General features: G+C 44.3%; 4 protein-coding genes across 5 annotated transcripts; 2 read left to right on the forward strand and 2 right to left on the reverse strand.

Annotated features, from left to right (window-relative positions):
* The first annotated feature begins 620 nt into the window (after positions 1-620).
* LOC119220213 (deoxyribonuclease-1-like) lies at positions 621-4,519 on the forward strand. The gene is made up of 9 exons (XM_037476013.2): positions 621-729; positions 1,228-1,366; positions 1,905-1,993; positions 2,076-2,162; positions 2,654-2,769; positions 3,360-3,472; positions 3,580-3,734; positions 3,817-3,910; positions 4,346-4,519. Exons 2-9 carry the CDS (start codon positions 1,229-1,231, stop codon positions 4,397-4,399), a joined length of 846 nt encoding a protein of 281 aa, XP_037331910.2. The 5' UTR covers positions 621-729; position 1,228; the 3' UTR covers positions 4,400-4,519.
* A 1,534-nt stretch (positions 4,520-6,053) lies between these two features.
* On the reverse strand, positions 6,054-11,629 carry LOC119220685 (immunoglobulin lambda-1 light chain-like). 2 transcript variants are annotated; one of them, XM_062565882.1, is made up of 5 exons: positions 11,495-11,629; positions 11,191-11,404; positions 8,250-8,358; positions 7,505-7,538; positions 6,054-6,885 (listed from the first exon to the last, which is right to left on the reverse strand). In XM_062565882.1, exons 1-5 carry the CDS (start codon positions 11,532-11,534, stop codon positions 6,557-6,559), a joined length of 726 nt encoding a protein of 241 aa, XP_062421866.1. In that variant the 5' UTR covers positions 11,535-11,629; the 3' UTR covers positions 6,054-6,556. The 2 variants fall into 2 exon arrangements, 1 of the variants encoding a protein (XP_062421866.1); XR_009957114.1 differs by lacking the exons at positions 11,191-11,404; positions 11,495-11,629 and having other exon boundaries at positions 6,745-6,885; positions 7,505-7,616; positions 8,254-8,361.
* A 3,609-nt stretch (positions 11,630-15,238) lies between these two features.
* Positions 15,239-17,990, forward strand: LOC119220686 (immunoglobulin lambda-1 light chain-like). The gene is made up of 4 exons (XM_062565881.1): positions 15,239-15,374; positions 15,465-15,798; positions 16,498-16,532; positions 17,154-17,990. The coding sequence occupies exons 1-4, from the start codon at positions 15,335-15,337 to the stop codon at positions 17,480-17,482; spliced, it is 738 nt and encodes a 245-aa protein (XP_062421865.1). The 5' UTR covers positions 15,239-15,334; the 3' UTR covers positions 17,483-17,990.
* Positions 17,991-20,399: 2,409 nt separating this feature from the next.
* Positions 20,400-23,446, reverse strand: eci1 (enoyl-CoA delta isomerase 1). The gene is made up of 7 exons (XM_037476856.2): positions 23,311-23,446; positions 22,594-22,719; positions 22,286-22,413; positions 21,771-21,917; positions 21,537-21,658; positions 20,986-21,164; positions 20,400-20,778 (listed from the first exon to the last, which is right to left on the reverse strand). Exons 1-7 carry the CDS (start codon positions 23,351-23,353, stop codon positions 20,612-20,614), a joined length of 912 nt encoding a protein of 303 aa, XP_037332753.2. The 5' UTR covers positions 23,354-23,446; the 3' UTR covers positions 20,400-20,611.
* Between the last annotated feature and the right edge of the window lie 1,206 nt (positions 23,447-24,652).

Consider the following 24,652-nt stretch of genomic DNA (forward strand, 5'->3'; position numbering starts at 1 on the left):
TCATTGCTGTGAGTCATTTATTTTGGGTGGCACAACAGTTTTTAAAGTCATGTCTCAAAATCTGAAGCAAAATCTAAAGTCTACACGTTTGCGAGCACACTGAACATTTCACAATATTTTATTTCATGATGAATCGAAATATACCAGGTTACTCTAAATAAAGTATTTAGAAATCTACATTCAAGACATGTGTTTGTGATGGAATCCATGGTGGCAATCAAGGTTCATTTATTGAATTAATCAAGCAAACAAACCTGTAAATGATAAAAGGTCTTTTTCATTGGGACTGTTTCAACGACGCTGTGATCTTTTCACAGCGCAGAGAACAAATATTCTACAACAACTTCTACTCTTTAATATTTCAGCATTAAGGAATTTTTCCAAAAAAAATTAAATGGTTTAAAGTCCTCCCGGGTCCCCATTAAGTTTGTGCTGAGGCCCCTGCTGTGGATTCCAGTAAATGTTAACATAGGGAAAGCTTTAATGGTCTTGTCTTAGTGGAAGGAGACTCTGTGACCATACACATCCCCATACACAACACACCTCCTCTCTCGGCTCCTCCCCTTCAGCTTTCCCCCGGTCACATGCACTTTGCAGGTAAATAAAAAGATCCAGAGAGACACCACCGATAGCTCTGCTCAGAGGTTGCAGAGGAGCTTTCGTACAGACCAGCATCTGTGCCCTGTTCACAACCGGCCTTCTCCTTCCTCACACCACTCACAGAAGCAGGTAAACATGCACCTCGGACTCTTCTGTCACAGTAGCATGAATTACTTACATGCTGTAAACCTGTTTGTTGTTGCTGAGAATCACAATGGTTGCAGACCAGCCAACACAATGGCCAGGAGCTGCAATGCAGCGTGACGCGTTTCTTTAAAAGGCAAAGATGCTCCTTTATGTTTCAGTAACTCGGTATATGCTTTTGACTCTGACTAGATGTGACACTCAAGCTGATGCCCATTATTTACTGTGTAACCACGGTGAAAGGATGGTATAATTCTCCTGCAATGCAAAAGAACTATTTTACCCAGGACTCACTGTTATAGGGAATAGGGAGCCAGCTGGCCTGTGTCCAGGGGTGCAGGTGCTGCACGAGTCTCTGACTCACACAACAGGGCAGAGGGCCTTTCGGGCTCCTCCAGCATGAAGCATTCTATATTATCATTATGTGCTGTCACTATTACATGCTCATGAAACCCAGATTCACGATGATGCACTTTGGCCCAGGATGCGCTGGGTGTGTGCGTTGGGCCTCTTGTCGGCTCTGCTGCATCTGTCCACGTCCCTGCTGCTGGGAGCCTTCAACATCAAATCATTTGGAGACAAGAAAGCCTCCAACTCGACTCTCATCAACATCATCACCACGGTCGGCAAATGTATTTGTTTTTTTTGCACCTAATATAAAAAAAAATTCAGACTCATCAGAAGTGGCCACATTTGAGGTTTATATTTTGAAAGGTACTCAGTAACTTATATACTACGAAAGTTGAGCTCCCCTTTCATTCTGATATCTATATAATATATATATAATTAATAATAATAATATAATCTGATATCACAGGCAATTTTAAGGTACTCACATGAGGAAAATAAAATACAAACAAAAACTCTACCCAGTTTATAAAGACAAGTCAAGCCCACATGACTCTAATGACACCACTGTGAAATCAGAAGGCTCATTTCTTTCTTAAAACAGAAAAAACAAAAGGATAAAATGTAGTCAGTGTTGTTATTTAATAACCGATAACAAATAAAAAACTTAATGAATATCAAGAGATTGAAAAACAACAACATTAGACTCAATTCCTGTCATGACCATTAAACTTTATTGTATAGAAATGAGCCTTTAATTATTTGAAACAACTCTAATCACATGATGAGGTCATACGTTGTTTGTTTCTCAGATTGTCCATCGTTACGACATCATTCTGATCCAGGAGGTCAGAGACAGCGATCTGTCGGCCACCAAAAAACTCATGGACCACGTCAACAAGTTAGACTGCACCTTACAAAGCCCACATCATTATTATGATAAAAGATAAAACAAATGAAGATTAAACTGTGTGTTTTCACAGAGGTTCGCCCCAGTTCAGGTACAGCCACATCGTCAGTGAGCCTCTGGGTCGCAGCTCCTACAAGGAGAGATATCTCTTCATCTACAGGTAAACACACTCGCCAAAACTAACGTTCTGTTGTAGGATTTCCTCTTTTGAGATCCAACATCTTTGAACAGAAACAGAAACTATCCTTTCATACTTAAAAACTACTATAAAACAGTTAGAACGCTCCACTGCAAGTCAAAATCTCACAATCAAAATCTATCCCAAGATTACTTTACACATAGATGCATCACAAGTATGTATTACTACACAGAATGCAGCAATTCATCATGTGTTATAAAGTATGTTTGGGTTTGTATGTAAAGGCTCAATCAGAAAAGTGAGTGACCTTAGTAGTAAGTATTGAGATGAAATGGGGTGAGTGGGAAATGATCCCAGAATAATAATTAATATAAAGCCACGACACCTCTGCACACCACGTCACCCTTTCAGCGTTACGCTGCCCCTTAGTGGTCGGCCGTGCAAAGCACAGGACTTCAAACAAGTAAACGTATTCATCGGCCGTGGCGGTAAGCAGCATCTTTCCTCTGCAGGGAGCAGACGGTGTCTGTGGCTAAAAACTACACCTACGACGACGGCTGCGAGCAGTGCGGGACTGACACCTTCGGCCGGGAGCCCTTCGTCGTCATGTTCACCTCCGAACTGACCGGTAGGTCCCTCATGTCGATGACCTGGTTTATTAGGCATAAAAGCTGAGCCAAACAACAAAGTGTGAGATGACAAATGCTCCCTTAGAGCTTGTAGTTAAAGGCGGGTAAATTGGTATCTCCATACAGTCAGTCATCTTCGATACCGCTTATCCACAGAGGGGTCACCGGTATAGAAGGGGAGCGGGACTGGACCGGTTGCCAGTTAGAAGCAGGAGTCACGTAGAGGCACATGACCATTCACACACATACACATCTACCATTAAACCCCTTGGACATGTACCTACCACCCTCAGTCCGGTTTCTTAGTTACTCTTTGAGCCGGTAGTAACAGAGTACCCGGAGAGAACATGCATGAAGCCATGCAATTCCCCACAGAAAGCGTGCTGGGTGGGTTCCAGGCCAGGACCTTCTTGCTGTGAGGCGACAGCGCCAACCACCACACCATCTTCTCCCATAAAAGCTGTTGTTACTAAACCTAAAAGTTCTGGCATCAATTGTCTGCCATAAACCAAAACCTCTACTTGTGTCTTCAGTCCTTCACTCATTCCCCCCTTTCATTTACCCCTTTCTCCCTCCTCCGGGTTTATAGCTGTGAGGACCTTTGTTCTGATCCCTCAGCACACGTCTCCAGACTCCGCTGTGAGGGAAACCGACGCCCTCTACGATGTGGTGACCGACGTCCGCGCGCGCTGGAACGCCAACGTGAACGCCCTCCCCAAGCAGAACACACGCAGGATCCATCAAGAAGAGAGAGAGCGAAGGAGGAATCATCTGTGGTTGAAACTTCTTCTGCTTCCCCCCCCCTGCAGGACATCGTGCTGCTGGGAGACTTCAACGCGGGCTGCAGTTACGTGTCTGGCACCGACTGGCAGCAGATCCGCCTGTTCACAGACACCGGTTTCCACTGGCTGATCCCCGACGAGGCCGACACGACGGTGTCACACACCAACTGCCCTTATGACAGGTGGAACACACACACTCTGTCTCACACAAACACACACACACATGAAGGCTCCTCCATTCCAGCCACCTTCCTGTACTTGCAGGATCGTGGTCACCGGCGACATGATGGAGGGAGTGGTGCCCGGCAGCGCCGAGGTCTACGACTTCATGGCCGACTTGAATCTCAGCCAGAGTCTGGTAAAGTCCACTTTAATTCACCTCTTTAGAACTCCCATCAGTTGCAGAGGAGTAAAAACAGGGTTGGCTCCTTGCTTCCAGTGCAAGTGAAGCCAATGTAGGTGACCCCCCCCCATCACCTACTGGGTGGAGTTGCATGTACTCCATGTGTCTCTCCGGGTACTCGATATCCTGCCACAGTCCTAAGCTTAGCACTAAGACTGGGAACCATGTATAAATAATTCACCCTAAACCAGTACTGTTCATAGTCCTTCAGGGATGCGAGTGAAAGGGGGTATTTTCGTGGCCTTTTTGGTTTTAGAGAACATTGCATGTTGCACTTGGAAAATGTCTGTTTCCTGTTCAACGAAGGCACTTTTCTGTATGCTTCAGCTGGACTTACTAGAAATTGTGCCAAAAGATAAACCTGCAGTGTTTTCTGTCAATCCCTCTCAGGCGTTGGCAGTCAGCGACCATTTCCCTGTGCAGGTGGAGCTGATCGAATCCTGACTCCCAAAAGTCCTGCAGAAACCTGCAGGCTGAATCAGAGTCGATACCAGATCAGTGGGGGGACTTTGAAATCAACAAGCATTCAATTTACGAGACCAAAATAAAGAAATTATTTCTGCTATTGTATTATTGAAGCGGTCATTTTAAACAGAATGTTTGAGGCAGCAACAGAAAGTCAACGCACCTCTTTTGTATCAAGCCGAAGGTGAAGAAGGATTAAGCGCTGCTTTTCATGACAATATTAACAAGACTGTCTCCAATGCCTTCAACCTTTATCTCTCAATGGGGGATCATTTTCTTAAACGTATTACACTGCAAAAACACTTGCAATCTTTTTATTTTATTTGAACCTTTAACACACACAAATCATTTCTATGACCATGTAAAAACTCCCTATTGTTTCGGAAATTTCCGGGATAAAAAGTGTAGTTGTTAGAAGTTTTATGTTCATTCATACCAAGTTACTTTGGGAGGTCAGGTGTTCTTACTCTTTTGAATGCACAGTAGAGAGCAGCACTGGATCACTGTTGGAAAGACACAGAGGGAACTGTTACTGATTGAATCACTTTAAACAAATGAATCACACACTTGAAAACGAGAACAGCAACACTAGATTTCAGGGGAAGTTAGCGCTCAGTTTTCAACTCTCTTTCTAATCTTCAGGATGCACCTGCAGGCCTCCTGTCTTTATTTAACCTCATGTAAATGAAGAGGTTAAGTCTCAGTTCTCTGTAATCCTGCCCATGACTGGAAGCACTGATGTAGATTATTATCAATTTTACATGTGAGAAAAGCCAACTTTTGCAAAGTGAAAAGTGAAAAAAAGATTATTCCTCTAAAATAATAAAGAAAGAAAATTCACACAATTGGAGGCTTGCCATTATTTTGAATTATTATGAATTATTTGGAAATTTAATGTCTACACAAGTGCATGTAATCTTTTCAGATCACTTTTTTGCAGATGTGTTTAGGGAAATAACCTGCACTGATAATAATGCTGACGAATAACACAACTGTGAGAAGCCATGCAGACTGAAGCTAAGCTCCTCCCCCTGTCAGTCACTCCCAGCTTCAGTGTTGTATTAAAGTGCCCCCCAGCACCTCCTCTCCTCATCCTCCAAAGCCTCTAATGTGGCAGCAGTCAGGTCTCTTTCCAAGTCACAAGGCCATTGTCATCGCACACTGACACCATGCTGGGGACCCTCTGCACTCTCATCACTGCTCTCACATGTGAGGAGGCTGACTTCCTGCAGCTTGGACTTCATGTTGGACTCATCAGTGTGTGTGTTTCTCTTGACTCCATGTCGTCTTGTTGTTTCCAGGTGTGAGTGGTGTGGCGCTGGTGACACAGAAGCCTGTTGTAGCCGTGATGAGAGGACAGACAGTCTCCATAGACTGTAACCTCGGGACTGTTTCTGCTACTGCTTGGTGGTATAAACAGATTCCAGGAGGAGTTCCTCAGTTTGTTTTATATTTTCATCACAGCCACAGCTCTCCAACATATGGCAGTGGTTTCTCACCTCCAAAGTTCACATCTACTCATCAGTCAACTACAGATTATCGTTTGACCATGAAGGACATCGAGGAGCGAGACTCAGCCGTCTATTACTGTGCAACATGGGACAGCTCTGTTAAAGAGTACCTATCACAGTGATTTACACTGTGACAAAAACCTCTTCACTGACTACTTCTGCTTTTTGAAGTGAAGAGAGGGATAAATAGAGAGGTGAATGCTGCACTAAAAGAGGATGACAACTTGGTTTCATTTGCCCATTTTATTTGATTAAAAGACTGCAACCAGATTATTAAATATAGTAGCTTTAAAGCAACAAAAGTAGATAACGTAATTTACTTCATTACTTAACTTACTTAATTTAGCTTCTTAACAACTTGAAGTGAGACACAAAGTGATCTACAAATGTGCTTTTTCTTGACCTGTCAGTGATGAAGAGACAAGAAATGTATTGTTTTACAAGATGCTTTTTATTCCAGAGGTTTTACTACATTTTGCGTTTGCAAAGTGGATACAACACCTCTACCTAAGTGTCAACAACATGTGTTACAAGCGTGCAGACACATGTTCTAACACGTAACGCTTGTGATGAACAAACAGCACAAAGAGGGAAGAAGCAGATGTTAAATGGTCCTCGTGCTCCTCTACTGTATTTCAGTGAGGCACTCAGACTTCTTGATGCTTTTCTGTGCAGTCTGGGAGCCCAAAGACACTTTACATGTGTAAACCTTATCCAGGTTCCAGTCTGACGCCTGGATGGCCAGATAGCTGCTGATGTGGAAAGTGTGATCAGGTTGCTTAACAGCGGTGCTGGTAGAGATCCCAGTGACCACTGGACTCCCTCCACACATCCAGGTCACATCTGCAAAAGGCCCAGACTGACTGGACAGACAGACCAAAGAGGCTTTGTTGGACTGCAGCTCAGCACTGGACGGAGGAAAGACCGTGAGGACGGGAGCAGGGAGGCTGGAGCCTGAGATACACAAAGGGCATTCTTTAGATGAAGGGAAGTGGAGTTATTAATACAAATCATGGCAGCAAAAGTCATCCGTTAGTAAGTTGAAGATATTTCACAGTCCAGATAATACAACGAGCTGTTCTATTAGTTACGTTTTGGAATTAGTGTTACAACAGGCTATGTCATTTATAATATCTATTTTGTTGCTGTGAGAATACAGTCAAACAGACTGACAAAACTACATTTTAAAAACCAAGAACTTTAGCAATGGTGTTAAAACCTAAATATTGAAGGTAAATTAAAGACGTGCCCTTCATTTTAAAATATAGGTAGTTAATCAACACAAGCTCTGTAATTTAATATTTAGACTTTAACGTTGATCATTTTAAAGTATGAGGTAAACTATACGTTTTTAAATATTAGTTATCAATAAACAGCAGAATTTATTAAAATTTTACAAGGAAAATTGTCTACAAAAAAAACATTTTTTGTATCAAAGTAGATAAACAAATGTCCAACATGTTAAAATTCTTCAAAAAGGATAAACAAATAAAATAATGAGATAGTTCTCTGTTAAAATAAAGTAGGAACCAAAGTATCCCTGTAGTCTTAAGAAGAGATTTAAAGTACTTACTTGTCACCATCAGCTTGGTTCCTTGTCCGAATACCACAGTGATTCAGTTGGTACACGAGGCTGTACAAAAACCTCTCGACTCGCTCTAATGACGGAGTGGAACTGAAAGATCCTGTTGAGACCAACTTTCATTGTCAACATCTCACTTTGTTTATGTCGTCTTTGCAGGTCGGCTAATGTCATTTGAGTATTATTTATGGAATTAATTCAATTAAATCTTTGAATGGGTTCATATTTTTGTGTCTTCAGGCTCTGAACTAACTCATTTTTGGTCCATACTTCTCCGTACAATGAGACCTCTAATTATTGTCTGTTGTTGAAGATGATGAAACACTGACTCAATAATTGTGTTGATGTGGCTACTGAAGTTCAATGAGACTCAACAACAAGTATTCTAACGTTACTAAAACATATTGTCTTTTGTTTGTCTTTGTTGAAGAGGACAATGATTTCTGTTTGGTCTTTAATTGAACAGGTCATTTTACCAAGCCATGTAGTTACTGGGTAATCTGTATAAAAGTTCTAAGCATCATTATTGTCATGAAGGATGACTCCAACAGAAACATTTGTATAATTGGGGTCCAAAAACTGAACCCAGAGGGACTCATGGTGATCACCTGAGATCATAAGCTGGTACAGTGTTTACTTGCGTTGACTCATCACTTCACCTAAAATGTGTCAGTGTCTCAAAAAGCAGAAGTACTCAGTGAAGAGGTTTTTGTCACAGTGTAAATCACTGTGATACGTACTCTTTAATAGAGTTGTCCCATGTTGCACAGTGATAGACGGCTGAGTCTCCCTCCTCGATGTCCTTTATGGTCAAACGATAATCTGTAGTTGACTGATGAGCAGAGGTGGGAACAAGTCACTGTTAGGCAAGTCACAAGCAAGTCTCAAGTCATTGCCCTCGAGTCCCGAGTCAAGTCGAGTCAAAGACGAAGCAAGTCCCAAGTTGAGTCACAAGTCACAGCTAACAAGTCTCAAGTCGAGTCACAAGTCGTACCATTTTATTTTCGAGTCATTTCGAGTCCTTTTATTATAGTGGGGACGGGGAACCCTGGGTGATGGTGCGCTGCCTCACAGACCTAGACTACGAAGGGAAGGGTAATGGTGGATCGACGGTGACTGTGTTATAGTACTGTAACGCTCACCCCAATGCTGCAGCGTAAATAAAGAGGCGATGACTGGCTTGCAACTCCGCTGCATTTATTTATATAAAACAACTCAACTTCGGTCACTTGGCCGTCACCACGCCGAACGAACACTTCCGCATACACGGACCCCCAAAACTCGGGTTGTCTCGCGTAACTACAGCTGGTAACGGAGCATAACGTGAACACATGCAACATCTGCATAACTGATTAACTAATAACTTTAACTCAGCTCATTACACTACTTTAAAACGGACGTTGACATAATGTTGGCGAGGATTTCCTGGAGTCTGAATCCGGGTTCAAAAATCCCGATTTTTGTAACCATGAACGAGCTGTCTGTCAGGATCACGTGGAGGAGCAGGCGGAAGCAGGACTCAGGCGCAGACTTCTCAATCAATGTGCTCTTTATTCCAAAACAAACCCAATAACGTGCTCCAACAGCGAGGGACATATAGACAATGACACGACAAAGGACAACTGGCACACAGGGCTTAAATACACAAGGGAGGTGCAGGTGATTGGACACAGGTGGAAACACTCAGGCAATCACGGGACAAGGCAGGAAGTGAAGTTACCCAGGAACACAAGAGACATGAAAAACTACAAAATAAGACATAGCAGAACCAAACCGTGACAGAACCCCCCCCTCAAGGACCGAATTCCAGACGGTCCTAAAGGGGGGCAGAACCATGAAAATCAGACAAGGGGCGGGAGGGTGGGGACCCGACAGCTATGGTCCGGCGGCCTGCCGGGGCGGCGGCCGGGCGTGGGGTGCTCTGGGGGTCTGCCGGGTCGGCGACCGGGCCTCAGGGTCTCGGGGGGTCTGCCGGGTCGGCGACCGGGCCTCAGGGTCTCGGGGGGTCTGCCGGGTCGGCGACCGGGCCTCAGGGTCTCGGGGGGCGCCGGGCGGTGCGGCTCCGGCGTGGTCGTGGCATGGGGCGCCGAGCGGTGCGGCTCCGGCGTCGTCGTGGCATGGGGCGCCGAGCTGTGCGGCTCCCGCGTCGTCGTGGCGTGGGGCGCCGAGCTGTGCGGCTCCGGCGTCGTCGTGGCGTGGGGCGCCGACCTGTGCGGCTCCGGCGTCGTCGTGGCGTGGGGCGCCGAGCTGTGCGGCTCCGGCGTCGTCGTGGCGTGGGGCGCCGAGCTGTGCGGCTCCGGCGTCGTCGTGGCGTGGGGCGCCGAGCTGTGCTGCTTCGGCGTCGTCGTGGCTTGGAGCGCCGAGCTGTGCGGCTCCGGCGTCGTCGTGGCGTGGGGCGCCGAGCTGTGCGGCTCCGGCGTCGTCTCGGCGGGGGGCGGCGAGCAGTGCGGCTGCGGCGTCGTCTCGGCGGGGGGCGCCGAGCTGTGCGGCGTCGTCGTGGCGTGGGGCTCCGGCCCAACCCCTGACCCCACCCCCCCTTCAAGGACCGACTTCCAGGCGGTCACAAGAGGGTGGGAGGGAGGGGCCATTGTCGGGGGCCGTGGGGGCGGGGGAGGAGACTGGACTCTGGGGGCCGGAACGGGCGGAGACTGGACTCTGGGGGCCGGAACGGGCGGAGACTGGACTCTGGGGGCCGGAACGGGCGGAGACGGGCGTCTCGGCGCCGGAACGGGCGCTGACGGGCGTCTCGGCGCCGGAACGGGCGCTGACGGGCGTCTCGGCGCAGGAACGGGCTGGGGCGAGCGTCTTTGGGCCGGGTCAGGAGCCGGGGCTGGAGGGGTTCGTATCCTCCTCCTCCTCGGGCTCTTCCTCGGGTTGAGGAGGTCCCTTATCTCCAGGCACGCCTTCTGATAGCCCCTGGGACCAAAAATGAAGTTCGTCTTGCGCTGGAAAAACGGGCTCCTCACATCCAGGTATTCCGGGCCCAAGTCGTACCAGGAGTCTGCTGAGTCCTTCTCTGGTCGTGTCATTCTGTCAGGATCACGTGGAGGAGCAGGCGGAAGCAGGACTCAGGCGCAGACTTCTCAATCAATGTGCTCTTTATTCCAAAACAAATCCAATAACGTGCTCCAACAGCGAGGGACATATAGACAATGACACGACAAAGGACAACTGGCACACAGGGCTTAAATACACAAGGGAGGTGCAGGTGATTGGACACAGGTGGAAACACTCAGGCAATCACGGGACAAGGCAGGAAGTGAAGTTACCCAGGAACACAAGAGACATGAAAAACTACAAAATAAGACATAGCAGAACCAAACCGTAACACTGTCTCGTTGATACGGTCAAATGGACTGCAGTGATTGGATGTCGTGCAGGCAGCGCGCACTCTCGCATACAGGTGGCGCACATTTTTTTGACAGATGCAGATAAACAGAGCGGCGCGGTGGTGTGAAAATGTTTTCCCCCAGTTTTCATGGGAAGTAGCAAGTCTTCTCGAGTCAAAAGGCTCGAGTCCAAGTCAAGTCACAAGTCATCGGTGTTCAAGTCCAAGTCGAGTTGCAAGTCTTTGTACGTTTTGTCGAGTCGAGTCTCAAGTCATCAAATTCATGACTCGAGTCTGACTCGAGTCCAAGTCACATGACTCGAGTCCACACCTCTGCTGATGAGTACATGTGAACTTTGGAGGTGAGAAACCACTGCCATATGCTGGAGAGCTGCTGCCGTGATAAAAATATAAAACAAACTGAGGAACTCCTCCTGGAATCTGTTTATACCAGCGAACACCACTGTTAGTAACAGTCCCGAGGTTACAGTCTATGGAGACTGTCTGTCCTCTCATCACGGCTACAACAGGCTTCTGTGTCACCAGCGTCACACCACTCACACCTGGAAACAACAAGACGACATGGAGTCAAGAGAAACACACACTGATGAGTCCAACATGAAGTCCAAGCTGCAGGAAGTCAGCCTCCTCACATGTGAGAGCAGTGATGAGAGTGCAGAGGGTCCCCAGCATGGTGTCAGTGTGCGATGACAATGGCCTTGTGACTTGGAAAGAGACCTGACTGCTGCCACATTAGAGGCTTTGGAGGATGAGGAGAGGAGGTGCTGGGGGGCACTTTAATACAACACTGAAGCTGGGAGTGACTGACAGGGGGAGGAGCTTAGCTTCAGTCTGCATGGCTTCTCACAGTTGTGTTATTCGTCAGCATTATTATCAGTTCAGGTTATTTCCATAAACACCTCTGCAAAAAAGTGATCTGAAAAGATTACATGCACTTTTGTAGTTATTAAAAAAGGTAGTTAAAAAACACAAGTCAAAAGGAGAGTCAATAGAAAAGTAATAGCTTTTGCCACATGTACATTAAACAGACATGAAAAATATTTAAATTGCAGGATTACAGAGAAAACATCTAATCAATGTGATTTTAAAATACTCACAGTATGAGGGTCATTTTATTTTTAATATTGATTTCCCATAATGTTTGGGGTCTGTTGATTAATGTTATAGTACACAACTAGTATAACTAGATATAGTATTTAGCTCTGCACACATAAACGCAATCGATGCACTTTAAGAGGTTAATTGTTATTAACAAACCTTGTCCAAAGTAATTTACAGTTTCCTCTTATTTCGCAGAGTGCTGAGACTTGACCTCCTCATTTACATGAAGCTATGAATAAGAAGAGGAGGCCTGCAGGTGCATCCTGGGAAGGAAGGGGGGAGGAAAGAGGTGATGCTTCACTGATAGAGCATGAAAACGCAAGTTTGAGGATTATGTGGTGAGGCTGGCGGCTCAAGGAGGAGAAAGGAGGCAAATGTTGGAGTTGACACACTCATTCCCCCTCTACAGGAGTCAGAGAAAAGGTTTTTGTACTGTTGAATGGGGTCTACATGCAGAGTTAGGGAAAGTGACAGATGCTGATGTTAATTAGAGCGTACTGTCACAGTACGTTACAGTGGTATGTAGTAGTAGTATGTACAGTAATATAATGAACAGTAAGCATGAGTTACGCAATAGCACAGAGTTAAAGTGTGTGTAGTAGCTTTAAGCATCCGGACTGCTCAAGGGAAATACTCTGACTACAGCAGGTCAGCATAAGTAGAAGTAATGTGTATATATACAAACACTGTGTTTAATCATAAATGTAGACTATACGGCCATTATACACTCACCGGCCACTTTATTAGGTACCCCATGCTAGTAACGGGTTGGACCCCCTTTTGCCTTCAGAACTGCCTCAATTCTTCGTGGCATAGATTCAACAAGGTGCTGGAAGCATTCCTCAGGGAGTTTGGTCCATATTGACATGATGGCATCACACAGTTGCCGCAGATTTGTCGGCTGCACATCCATGATGCGAATCTCCCGTTCCACCACATCCCAAAGATGCTCTATTGGATTGAGATCTGGTGATTGTGGAGGCCATTTGAGTACAGCGAACTCATTGTCATGTTCAAGAAACCAGTCTGAGATGATTCCAGCTTTATGACATGGCGCTTTATCCTGCTGAAAGTAGCCATCAGAAGTTGGGTACATTGTGGTCATAAAGGGATGGACATGGTCAGCAACAATACTCAGGTAGGCTGTGGCGTTGCAACGATGCTCAATTGGTACCAAGGGGCCCAAAGAGTGCCAAGAAAATATTCCCCACACCATGACACCACCACCACCAGCCTGAACCGTTGATACAAGGCAGGATGGATCCATGCTTTCATGTTGTAGACGCCAAATTCTGACCCTACCATCCGAATGTCGCAGCAGAAATCGAGACTCATCAGACCAGGCAACGTTTTTCCAATCTTCTATTGTCCAATTTCGATGAGCTTGTGCAAATTGTAGCCTCAGTTTCCTGTTCTGAGCTGAAAGGAGTGGCACCCGGTGTGGTCTTCTGCTGCTGTAGCCCATCTGCCTCAAAGTTGGACGTACTGTGCGTTCAGAGATGCTCTTATGCCCACCTTGGTTGTAACGGGTGGTTATTTGAGTCACTGTTGCCCTTCTATCAGCTCGAACCAGTCTGGCCATTCTCCTCTGACCTCTGGCATCAACAAGGCATTTCCGCCCACAGAACTTCCGCTCACTGGATGTTTTTTCTTTTTCGGACCATTCTCTGTAAACCCTAGAGATGGTTGTGCGTGAAAATCCCAGTAGATTAGCAGTTTCTGAAATACTCAGACCAGCCCTTCTGGCACCAACAATCATGCCACGTTCAAAGTCACTCAAATCACCTTTCTTCCCCATACTGATGCTCGGTTTGAACTGCAGGAGATTGTCTTGACAATGTCTACATGCCTAAATGCACTGAGTTGCCGCCATGTGATTGGCTGCTTAGAAATTAAGTGTTAACGAGCAGTTGGACAGGTGTACCTAATAAAGTGGCCGGTGAGTGTATATCCTGCTATTATTGAAACTTAAAGGATGACAGCGCCGATTAATTGATTTAAGCTGCCTCCTTGTGGTAAAAAGTGTCTTTTAATAAATAGGCAATTATGAAAACATTTCAGATTTGAAAATTGTCATTTCTTTATCAGCATGTGCATAGAATCATCTATTCTCGCATTTAACTACTCAATAAAACTATACAAACGAAAATGTGTAACTACAACTACTTGGTTGATACTGCAGCACTGATCTCTCTACGGTCTCTGTGGCTTTCCCCAAATGACCTTTTCCTCACTGTGTGGGTTCTATTCCTGTTTTATTTTGTAGTTTCCTGCCTCATGTCCCAGGGATCACTTCACTTCGGCCCTGGTGTATTTTCCCCAGTGAGTCTGAGGCTGGATCGAATTGTCAAATAAATTACCCATTTCGGTCTATTCATTACCACTAATCCTTCCCCTCTGTGTTAAACCTGGGGTCAAGGAAAGAGGGTTAAGAAAACTCTTGAGGATTTAGGCAAAGATAACTGCTGTGTTTAGGGAATCCGACTCCACTTTCACTAAACTACGTAGTTGAGATGCAGGAGACGCATGTTAGTGACGTCACTGTGCAGCAGTGAAACGACCATTTCTCCAAAGATGGACTAAAAAGAAGAAGCATCTGAGATTCATTCATGTGCTACAATGCTGTGTCATGCAGAGGACATACAACTACAAGGTTCAAAGTGTTACTCTATTAACAAGGCAGCAATTGTCACACCTAGGGAAAAACACACCAACTTGGAACAGGAACCAAGACACGTTCAACATACTCACAAAGACATTCAATGACTCAACAAGGGACAAGAAACATACGTGGCTTGAATACACTGTGAAAGTGCAGATGTTTGGACACAGGTGGAAACAATCAGGGATATCGCTATACCACATTTTCACAATTACATAGATGATTATAACTCGGATGTATGTTGGAATATAGAAATATTTTTAGTATTCAAATCTTCAGGATGCACCTGCAGGCCTCCTGTCTTTATTTAACCTCATGTAAATGAAGAGGTTAAGTCTCAGTTCTCTGTAATCCTGCCCATAACTGGAAGTATTCTGATATATGATCTGTTAATTATACATAAAACTACTAAAGAAAACAAATACACTACATACTAAACTACAAAAATAGAGGAGATCTTTTCAGATCACTTTTTTGCAGAGGTGTTTATGGAAATAACCTGAACTGATAATAATGCTGACGAATAACACAACTGTGAGAAGCCATGCAGACTGAAGCTAAGCTCCTCCCCCTGTCAGTCACTCCCAGCTTCAGTGTTGTATTAAAGTGCCCCCCAGCACCTCCTCTCCTCATCCTCCAAAGCCTCTAATGTGGCAGCAGTCAGGTCTCTTTCCAAGTCACAAGGCCATTGTCATCGCACACTGACACCATGCTGGGGACCCTCTGCACTCTCATCACTGCTCTCACATGTGAGGAGGCTGACTTCCTGCAGCTTGGACTTCATGTTGGACTCATCAGTGTGTGTTTCTCTTGACTCCATGTCGTCTTGTTGTTTCCAGGTGTGAGTGGTGTGACGCTGGTGACACAGAAGCCTGTTGTAGCCGTGATGAGAGGACAGACAGTCTCCATAGACTGTAACCTCGGGACTGTTACTAACCGTGCTGCTTGGTGGTATAAACAGATTCCAGGAGGAGTTCCTCAGTTTGTTTTATATTTTCATCACAGCCACAGCTCTCCAACATATGGCACTGGTTTCTCACCTCCAAAGTTCACATCTACTCATCAGTCAACTACAGATTATCGTTTGACCATGAAGGACATTGAGGAGCGAGACTCAGCCGTCTATTACTGTAACACATGGGACAGCTCTGTTAAAGAGGAGGTATCACAGTGATTTACACTGTGACAAAAACCTCTTCACTGAGTACTTCTGCTTTTTGAGACACTGACACATTTTAGGTGAAGTGATGAGTCAATGCAAGTAAACACTGTACCAGCTTATGATCTCAGGTGATCACCATGAGTCCCTCTGGGTTCAGTTTTTGGACCCCAATTATACAAATGTTTCTGTTGGAGTCATCCTTCATGACAATAATGATGCTTAGAACTTTTATACAGATTACCCAGTAACTACATGGCTTGGTAAAATGACCTGTTCAATTAAATCCTAAACAGAAATCATTGTCCGCGTCAACAAAGACAAACAAAAGACAATATGTTTTAGTAACGTTAGAATACTTGTTGTTGAGTCTCATTGAACTTCAGTAGTCACATCAACACAATTATTGAGTCAGTGTTTCATCATCTTCAACAACAGACAATAATTAGAGGTCTCATTGTACGGAGAAGTATGGACCAAAAATGAGTTAGTTCAGAGCCTGAAGACACAAAAATATGAACCCATTCAAAGATTTAATTGAATTAATTCCATAAATAATACTCAAATGACATTAGCCGACCTGCAAAGACGACATAAACAAAGTGAGATGTTGACAATGAAAGTTGGTCTCAACAGGATCTTTCAGTTCCACTCCGTCATTAGAGCGAGTCGAGAGGTTTTTGTACAGCCTCGTGTACCAACTGAATCACTGTGGTATTCGGACAAGGAACCAAGCTGATGGTGACAAGTAAGTACTTTAAATCTCTTCTTAAGACTAAAGGGATACTTTGGTTCCTACTTTATTTTAACAGAGAACTATGTCCTTATTTTATTTGTTTATCCTTTTTGAAGAATTTTAACATGTTGGACATTTGTTTATCTACTTTGATACAAAAAATGTTTTTTTTGTAGACAATTTTCCTTGTAAAATTTTAATAAATTCTGCTGTTTATTGATAACTAATATTTAAAAACGTATAGTTTACCTCATACTTTAAAATGATCAACGTTAAAGTCTAAATATTAATTTACAGAGCTTGTGTTGATTAACTATCTATATTTTAAAATGAAGGGCACTTCTTTAATTTACCTTCAATATTTAGTTTTTAACACCATTGCTAAAGTTCTTGGTTTTTAAAATGTAGTTTTGTCAGTCTGTTTGACTGTATTCTCACAGCAACAAAATAGATATTATAAATGACATAGCCTGTTGTAACACTAATTCCAAAACGTAACTGTAACAGAACAGCTCGTTGTATTATCTGGACTGTGAAATATCTTCAACTTACTAACAGATGACTTTTGCCGCCATGATTTGTAGTAATAACTCCACTTCCCTTCATCTAAAGAAAGCCCTTTGTGTATCTCAGGCTCCAGCCTCCCTGCTCCCGTCCTCACGGTCTTTCCTCCGTCCAGTGCTGAGCTGCAGTCCAACAAAGCCTCTTTGGTCTGTCTGTCCAGTCAGTCTGGGCCTTTTGCAGATGTGACCTGGATGTGTGGAGGGAGTCCAGTGGTCAGTGGGATCTCTACCAGCACCGCTGTTAAGCAACCTGATCACACTTTCCACATCAGCAGCTATCTGGCCATCCAGGCGTCAGACTGGAACCTGGATAAGGTTTACACATGTAAAGTGTCTTTGGGCTCCCAGACTGCACAGAAAAGCATCAAGAAGTCTGAGTGCCTCACTGAAATACAGTAGAGGAGCACGAGGACCATTTAACATCTGCTTCTTCCCTCTTTGTGCTGTTTGTTCATCACAAGCGTTACGTGTTAGAACATGTGTCTGCACGCTTGTAACACATGTTGTTGACACTTAGGTAGAGGTGTTGTATCCACTTTGCAAACGCAAAATGTAGTAAAACCTCTGGAATAAAAAGCATCTTGTAAAACAATACATTTCTTGTCTCTTCATCACTGACAGGTCAAGAAAAAGCACATTTGTAGATCACTTTGTGTCTCACTTCAAGTTGTTAAGAAGCTAAATTAAGTAAGTTAAGTAATGAAGTAAATTACGTTATCTACTTTTGTTGCTTTAAAGCTACTATATTTAATAATCTGGTTGCAGTCTTTTAATCAAATAAAATGGGCAAATGAAACCAAGTTGTCATCCTCTTTTAGTGCAGCATTCACCTCTCTATTTATCCCTCTCTTCACTTCAAAAAGCAGAAGTAGTCAGTGAAGAGGTTTTTGTCACAGTGTAAATCACTGTGATAGGTACTCTTTAACAGAGCTGTCCCATGTTGCACAGTAATAGACGGCTGAGTCTCGCTCCTCAATGTCCTTCATGGTCAAACGATAATCTGTAGTTGACTGATGAGTAGATGTGAACTTTGGAGGTGAGAAACCACTGCCATATGTTGGAGAGCTGTGGCTGTGATGAAAATATAAAACAAACTGAGGAACTCCTCCTGGAATCTGTTTATACCACCAAGCAGTAGCAGAAACAGTCCCGAGGTTACAGTCTATAGAGACTGTCTGTCCTCTCATCACGGCTACAACAGGCTTCTGTGTCACCAGCGTCACACCACTCACACCTGGAAACAACAAGACGACATGGAGTCAAGAGAAACACACACTGATGAGTCCAACATGAAGTCCAAGCTGCAGGAAGTCAGCCTCCTCACATGTGAGAGCAGTGATGAGAGTGCAGAGGGTCCCCAGCATGGTGTCAGTGTGCGATGACAATGGCCTTGTGACTTGGAAAGAGACCTGACTGCTGCCACATTAGAGGCTTTGGAGGATGAGGAGAGGAGGTGCTGGGGGGCACATTTAATACAACACTGAAGCTGGGAGTGACTGACAGGGGGAGGAGCTTAGCTTCAGTCTGCATGGCTTCTCACAGTTGTTATTCGTCAGCATTATTATCAGTGCAGGTTATTTCCCTAAACACCTCTGCAAAAAAGTGATCTGAAAAGATTACATGCACTTTTGTAGTTATACAGATTGGACCTGTCCTGTCTCTGTTGATTGAAATTAATGACCAGCATTAAAATGTTTATATTTTTAGTGTATAAATAGTATAATAACATATACATTTAGCTCCGCATAGAGTACAGTCTGAACTATAAGAGGTCAATTGTTATTAACAAATCTTGTTAAAAAGTAAATTACAGTTACCTCTTATTTCACAGAGTGCTGAGACATGACCTTCTCATTTACATGGAGCTATGAATAAGAAGAGGAGGCCTGCAGGTGCATCCTGGGAAAGAAGGGGGGAGTAAAGAGGTGATGCTTCACTGATAGAGCATGAAAACTAAAGTTTCATTTTACATAATAAAGAATATAGTCCGTTTAGAAAGGAACATGATTTAACATTTTTGTCAATGTGTTATGATGGTTTTCTTCCTCCTAAAATGAAGTGCTCGTTGTATTGGGTCAATTTTACTGTCACAAACAAAAACTCATTGGATATGTTTAAAAAATAAAGTGGTCCATCATGATCTGATTGTCTCTGTCAATCTTACTCATGCTATGGCTCATCAGGATACAGATATACATCAACTCTCATGAGGTAATTTTATATACATGCACTGTAAAATAATAATAAAGTATTCCCTTGAAACTGGTTGAATTTCTCAGCACAGTGTGCTTTATTCTTAGGACCCTTTTTTCCTAAAGGTTGGTCCATTGTCTGGCAGATACACCATCATTGATAGTGTAGTTACAACATATTTATAATATTCATTTGGGAAAATAACGTAAATACAAGCAATGCCCATACATTGTCATAAAATGTATATACATACACATCTATACATAATGTGTTAAGTCATAACTTTAGTCTATACGACCATTATGATGCCCTTCTTGTATTTAAACAAACAGCAGCAGGATGACTGCTGCCACCTTGTGGTTAAAAGTGTCTTTTTGTACGTACTGGGTTCCTTTTAGTTTTATTTTGTAGTTTCCTGCCTCTTGTTTCCCAAGGTTAACTTCCCTTCTGGCCTGCTGTATTTTCCCCTGTGAGTGTGATTGTCTGCCCTGTCCATGCTGGTGTCCTCCGGTGTCCAATCACCTGCACCTCCCTAGTGTATTTAGACCACGTGTGTCCTTTGTTCCCTTGTCGGTTCTTTAATCATTGATGCTGTGTCTGCATTGCCTCCCTGCATTTCTTTCCAAAAGTAAATAAAGTGTTTTGGTTTCTGAAGTAACAGGAGTCCTGAATCCCGGCTGACGGACCTGACACTTTTAGCGCGTTAAACTGGCCGTTGAGGTCTCCCATGGCATCAGACAGAGGCTGGATCCTGATCACATGCAGAGACATTTGGGAAAGTGCAAATGTCGTGTTCATTTTCAACCTGTTATCTGGGGTCAAGTCACGGCATTTGCAGCTCCAGCAGAGCACCCCAGACTTCCTTTTCCTGGGCTCCATCCACCCACTCGGACTGTGCGATGCAGTCAGCGACCATTTCCCTGTGCAGGTGGAGCTGATCGAATCCTGACTCCCAAAAGTCCTGCAGAAACCTGCAGGCTGAATCAGAGTCATGCCAGATCAGTGGGGAGACTTTGAAATCAACATGCATTCAATTTACGAGACCAAAATAAACAAATTATTTCTGCTATTGTATTCTGCTTTAAAGAAATTTGGAGAAAACACAACGAAGCATTGGTGTCAATCAAGGTTTACGGTTTGTTTATTGTAATTGCACAAAACAGGGTTTTGCATCAAAATGCAGTTGCAGTCCCTCTGTGCTACATGTGGGAAGTCAAACAAAAAGCACATATGATGACTGTTGTTTCACAGGCTGCACTAAACAATCTCAGCCCAACAGCAACAAGTGTCACAAAATCCCCCCCATCGCGGGTCTCATCCTACAAGTTGCCCCTCTCATCTAGTTCTCTTTTTAAGCATCTCCATGTACATGCCCAGCGACTTCTGAATGGAGTCTTTGGTGATGAAGTCGACGAAGTGTTGGATGTCGGCCTCTCTGTTGGACGCTAGCTTGTCGATGGTTGGCTTCCTCATCATGGACTTGGTGATCGCTCTGGCGTGGTCTGTGAAGTGGACAGATCATCCATCAGCTGGCCAATTCCAAAAGTGTCTTATTTGCCCCGCCCACCCCCCCCTATATTAATAGATAGTAACAACCTCCATAGTATGATCACATACACACTGAAGCCAAACTACAACAAGTGGAGAAAAAATATGTAAAAAGGTGGCTGGAGAAGTTCACTGATGATGCACGAAGGCGGCCAATATACCTGGAATAGCCAGCCACTTGGTCATGTTCTGCTTGGCTGTGGCGAGGACCTGGTCTTCAGGTACCAGCTGGTCCACCAGTCCTATCTTCAGGGCCTCTGACGGGTTGTAGAGCAGCCCCAACTGAAGAGCTACCTCTGTGTTTCTGTGGCCCACTGTGCTCATCATGGTGTCCTTGAACCTGCAATCCAGGTTTGTTGATCACTGATCGTTCAGTCAAGCCATGTAGCATAGAATCCCCACTGTGATTGCCTTGGGGGGGAAATTACTGCTTTTGTAAAAGGGGTTTTTTGCATAGTTTTGCTGGCTTTGGCAGAAAAGGCTGCCGTTTCTGGTCGGAAAACGGATCGTTACGTTAATGATCAACATACTCGGCTACGTTCAGCTCCACGGGGTTCAACGAGGAGACGTAGCGTTTCTCCGGTTAACAAGTAGCACCATCAGAAAAAACCCTATAATTGGCCAATCTGCACTCGAGGGGCAGTCAATACACCGAAATAGTGGACCGGATCAGCAGAGTGAGTCGCTGTTGCCGTGCTAATAATTCGTTTACCAAAAAGGTGCTACGATGCCCAGTTGAGTCTCATTAAGGCCGATGCTGTATCGCGGGTTGTCCGCCATGATCCTGTAGTCACACGTCAGAGACATGAGGCAGCCGCCCGCAGGACTGGAGCCCTACGGAGGAAGTGAAAAGGTTGCCTATGGTGGAAATATGCTAGAAATTCGATTCACTAATTTCCAGCTGCTGCTGCTGCTGCTGATGATGATGATGATGATGTCGGCGTACATTGATCGCAGCTATGGTGATCATGTTGGAGCCATAGAGCTTCAGCCACATCTCCTGGACGGCTCTCCAGAACTCTCCACAGCGCTCGGGACTCTTCCCGTACATCTCCGTGATGTCCAGTCCGGCTGAGAACACCTTCGGTTGGCTCTGCATTAAAACAACACACACACACACACACACACACACACACACACACACACACACACACACACACACACACACACACACACACACACACACACACACACACACACACACACACACACACACACACACACACACACACACACGCATGAATACACACTCAGGGTAAACCGTCCAATTGTGGTACAATATTTCAATAACACCAGCATCCAAAATGTTGGCAACACAGATAAAATAACATTCCAAAACATAAAAGATGATTTACTCCAATTATACTAGAAAGCATTCATTTGATGCTCATTTGTTATCAACTATCCAGTGATACAAAAACAGAGCGTCTCTGCCGCTGTTTGAAACGATGGGGTCTGTACCGAGGTGAGGATGAGGCCTCGGCAGCTCTTATCCATCTCCAGCTTCTCCACACCGATGCAGAGCTCCGTGAGGAAATCTAAACTGAGGCTGTTGACCGGCGGACTCTGCAAGCTCATTACAGCCACACCTGCAGAGGGAGACGCTGGCCGTTTACCTCAGTACTTTTCCGAGCAAATTCATGTCAAAATGATTATTTTCACTTCCCCGTCACATTTGAACTGCTGTAGGGTGGTGGGCAGCAGACATTAACCGCTTCAACTCGTTGAAACGTGCAGAACATGGACTTGTGTGTTGGCAAAATGTTTACCCGTGCTTTGGTCAAAATTCACGTCTATTTTAGGCGAGGTGGAGTTGTTCCTCCGCTGAGCGGCGAGGACCGGAGACACACAAACTCTGCCATGACCCCTGCAGGAGGATCGCTGGGAAAGAAGACCTGCACGTGCACGCGCACACACACACACACACACACACACACACACACAAACAAACACAGACAGACACACACACACACACAGTGTGGAGAGAAATATCTGTTACATGTAGTAATCTACTTATCCATTAGATCACATACACAAATTCAAAAACATTTTTTTTTTTACCATTTAGAGAATACTGTAGTAGGAATTATGTATTATTATTATGTATTAATTGTTGATTCAGTCTACATAATCATGTTTCTTGTGAAGATAAAACGATATTTAAGGGATTGTGTCAGCTCGAGGTGACGTGATCAATAACTATTATTAGTATTAACAGTGTAAAATACAGCTAGGCGGAACTTACTACTCTATAAACGCGTTCGTCTGTAACAGTGACAACTATCGTGTGTCCCTCGAGTGTCCAACAGGTAACCGTTATGACGTAGTGAGGTGACCCCGAGGGGGGGGGGGGGCAGACGGCCTCTTTTCACGCCGTGTCCTGTGACCTTTGCTCCAGTTTCAGTGGACCAGTCTACGAAGCTGACGGAAGTTCGGCACGTCCGACCCAGCTGGCGTCAGTTCGTAACGTGCACGTTGAGACGTACCTGGCAAAACGCACTTGCTCCTCAACGCGGCTCTCAAGGCCATCTCGTCTCTGCGGCTCTGGTTCGGTTCTGAGTCAAAGACGGACAGGAAGTGGCTTCCGTCTTCTTCTTCTTCGTGGGCTTTAATGGTGGCTCGTTGCTCAGAGACCGCACTGTCGCCCCCTACAGTACCAGAAGCTACAGCGTGATTAAATGATAGTTCTGATGATTCAAGTAAAATAACCACTATATTCCTGGATAAATCTGTATCTCCTTTATATATTCAAACACTCGTGTTCCACTTCTGACTATAACGACATTCTTCATATTTCCAGCAGTGCATGAGCACTATGTGCCACAGTTTAAATTACTTTACTCATACTCAGAGACTCTTTTTATAGCATTCCTTCATGTCATACTTTTAAAGCTTCCATATTGTAAAAAGCAACACTTTACATGTTTTCTTTACCATGCGGAAAGTTCCATTTAAATATTGTGAAAGTATCTAAACGGTCAATCCATGGAGAAAGGATTTCCCTTCTAATGTCACAACAATACATTCGCAGCATAAAATATAAACTTTTTTTTTTTTGGTATCAGTACATCATGTCCTAAAAACACGGACATGAGATGTTGCCTAGCAACGCAATTCCGTTGAAAACGTAGTGTTTTAGATAGAGAGTGAATACTGGTACATTCGGACAGACAACTTTAAAAAAAAGCATTTTAACATTCTAGTAGATACCCAATATAGTATCATGGTACTATGGGAATAAATTCAGGACTTTTCATTGTAATGGAGTATTTTTATATTGCTGCATTGCTACTTTCCCAAAGATAACAGGTCTTAATACCCTTAATGTTACAGAGTGTATATTAAAAACTAATGAAACGGTGTCTATGGTGTGGAAATCATTTAGCGAGGTAATAACACAATGAAAAGGTCTTTTACAGCCACTAAACCTGCTTGTTAGTGAACAATTCTCCCTATAAAGTTGCATAACGTGACTTGGTCTAAGTGCACAGGAGAGAGCAGGTGGTAGAAGATGAGACAGAAAGGAGAGAGAGAGAGAGGGGGGGGGGGGGAGAGGGGTGAGTGAGGGGAGAGAGAAACGTTTGTCTCAGCAAAGCAGTGTGTGATCGCAGCAGAGAGACGCAGCGTAAAGCCAGGCTCCTCTCAGTCAGTGAGTAATTTACTTCATCTTACCTGAGAGTTACAGGTGTTTTGTTTGTGTTCTTTTCATAACTGTGAATAGCAATTACAGTTTTGGGGTCGTGATTGTGTTGTAAAACAACATTTTTGAAATGGTTCACTTGCATCGATGATAATGATTTCAGCCATAAAACAATAACAACAAAAGCA

The sequence above is a fragment of the Pungitius pungitius genome, chromosome 12 (assembly GCF_949316345.1).
Source record: "Pungitius pungitius chromosome 12, fPunPun2.1, whole genome shotgun sequence".
NCBI lineage: Eukaryota > Metazoa > Chordata > Actinopteri > Perciformes > Gasterosteidae > Pungitius > Pungitius pungitius.

What these genes read in the sequence shown, in the direction of transcription:
- eci1 (XM_037476856.2), bottom strand. Translation starts at nt 23,353, where the DNA reads ATGGCCTTGAGAGCCGCGTTGAGGAGCAAGTGCGTTTTGCCAG. An exon ending in GAGCAAGTGCGTTTTGCCAG is followed by an intron (nt 22,720 to 23,310) that starts GTACGTCTCAAC and finishes GTGCACGTGCAG; the next exon opens with GTCTTCTTTCCCAGCGATCC. An exon ending in GGCATCGTAGCACCTTTTTG is followed by an intron (nt 21,165 to 21,536) that starts GTAAACGAATTA and finishes CCTGGATTGCAG; the next exon opens with GTTCAAGGACACCATGATGA.
- LOC119220686 (XM_062565881.1), top strand. Translation starts at nt 15,335, where the DNA reads ATGCTGGGGACCCTCTGCACTCTCATCACTGCTCTCACAT. An exon ending in TCTCATCACTGCTCTCACAT is followed by an intron (nt 15,375 to 15,464) that starts GTGAGGAGGCTG and finishes TGTTGTTTCCAG; the next exon opens with GTGTGAGTGGTGTGACGCTG. An exon ending in AACCAAGCTGATGGTGACAA is followed by an intron (nt 16,533 to 17,153) that starts GTAAGTACTTTA and finishes TGTGTATCTCAG; the next exon opens with GCTCCAGCCTCCCTGCTCCC.
- LOC119220213 (XM_037476013.2), top strand. Translation starts at nt 1,229, where the DNA reads ATGCGCTGGGTGTGTGCGTTGGGCCTCTTGTCGGCTCTGCTGCATCTG. An exon ending in ACCAACTGCCCTTATGACAG is followed by an intron (nt 3,735 to 3,816) that starts GTGGAACACACA and finishes CTGTACTTGCAG; the next exon opens with GATCGTGGTCACCGGCGACA. An exon ending in TGAATCTCAGCCAGAGTCTG is followed by an intron (nt 3,911 to 4,345) that starts GTAAAGTCCACT and finishes AATCCCTCTCAG; the next exon opens with GCGTTGGCAGTCAGCGACCA.
- LOC119220685 (XM_062565882.1), bottom strand. Translation starts at nt 11,534, where the DNA reads ATGCTGGGGACCCTCTGCACTCTCATCACTGCTCTCACAT. An exon ending in TCTCATCACTGCTCTCACAT is followed by an intron (nt 11,405 to 11,494) that starts GTGAGGAGGCTG and finishes TGTTGTTTCCAG; the next exon opens with GTGTGAGTGGTGTGACGCTG. An exon ending in AACCAAGCTGATGGTGACAA is followed by an intron (nt 6,886 to 7,504) that starts GTAAGTACTTTA and finishes TGTGTATCTCAG; the next exon opens with GCTCCAGCCTCCCTGCTCCC.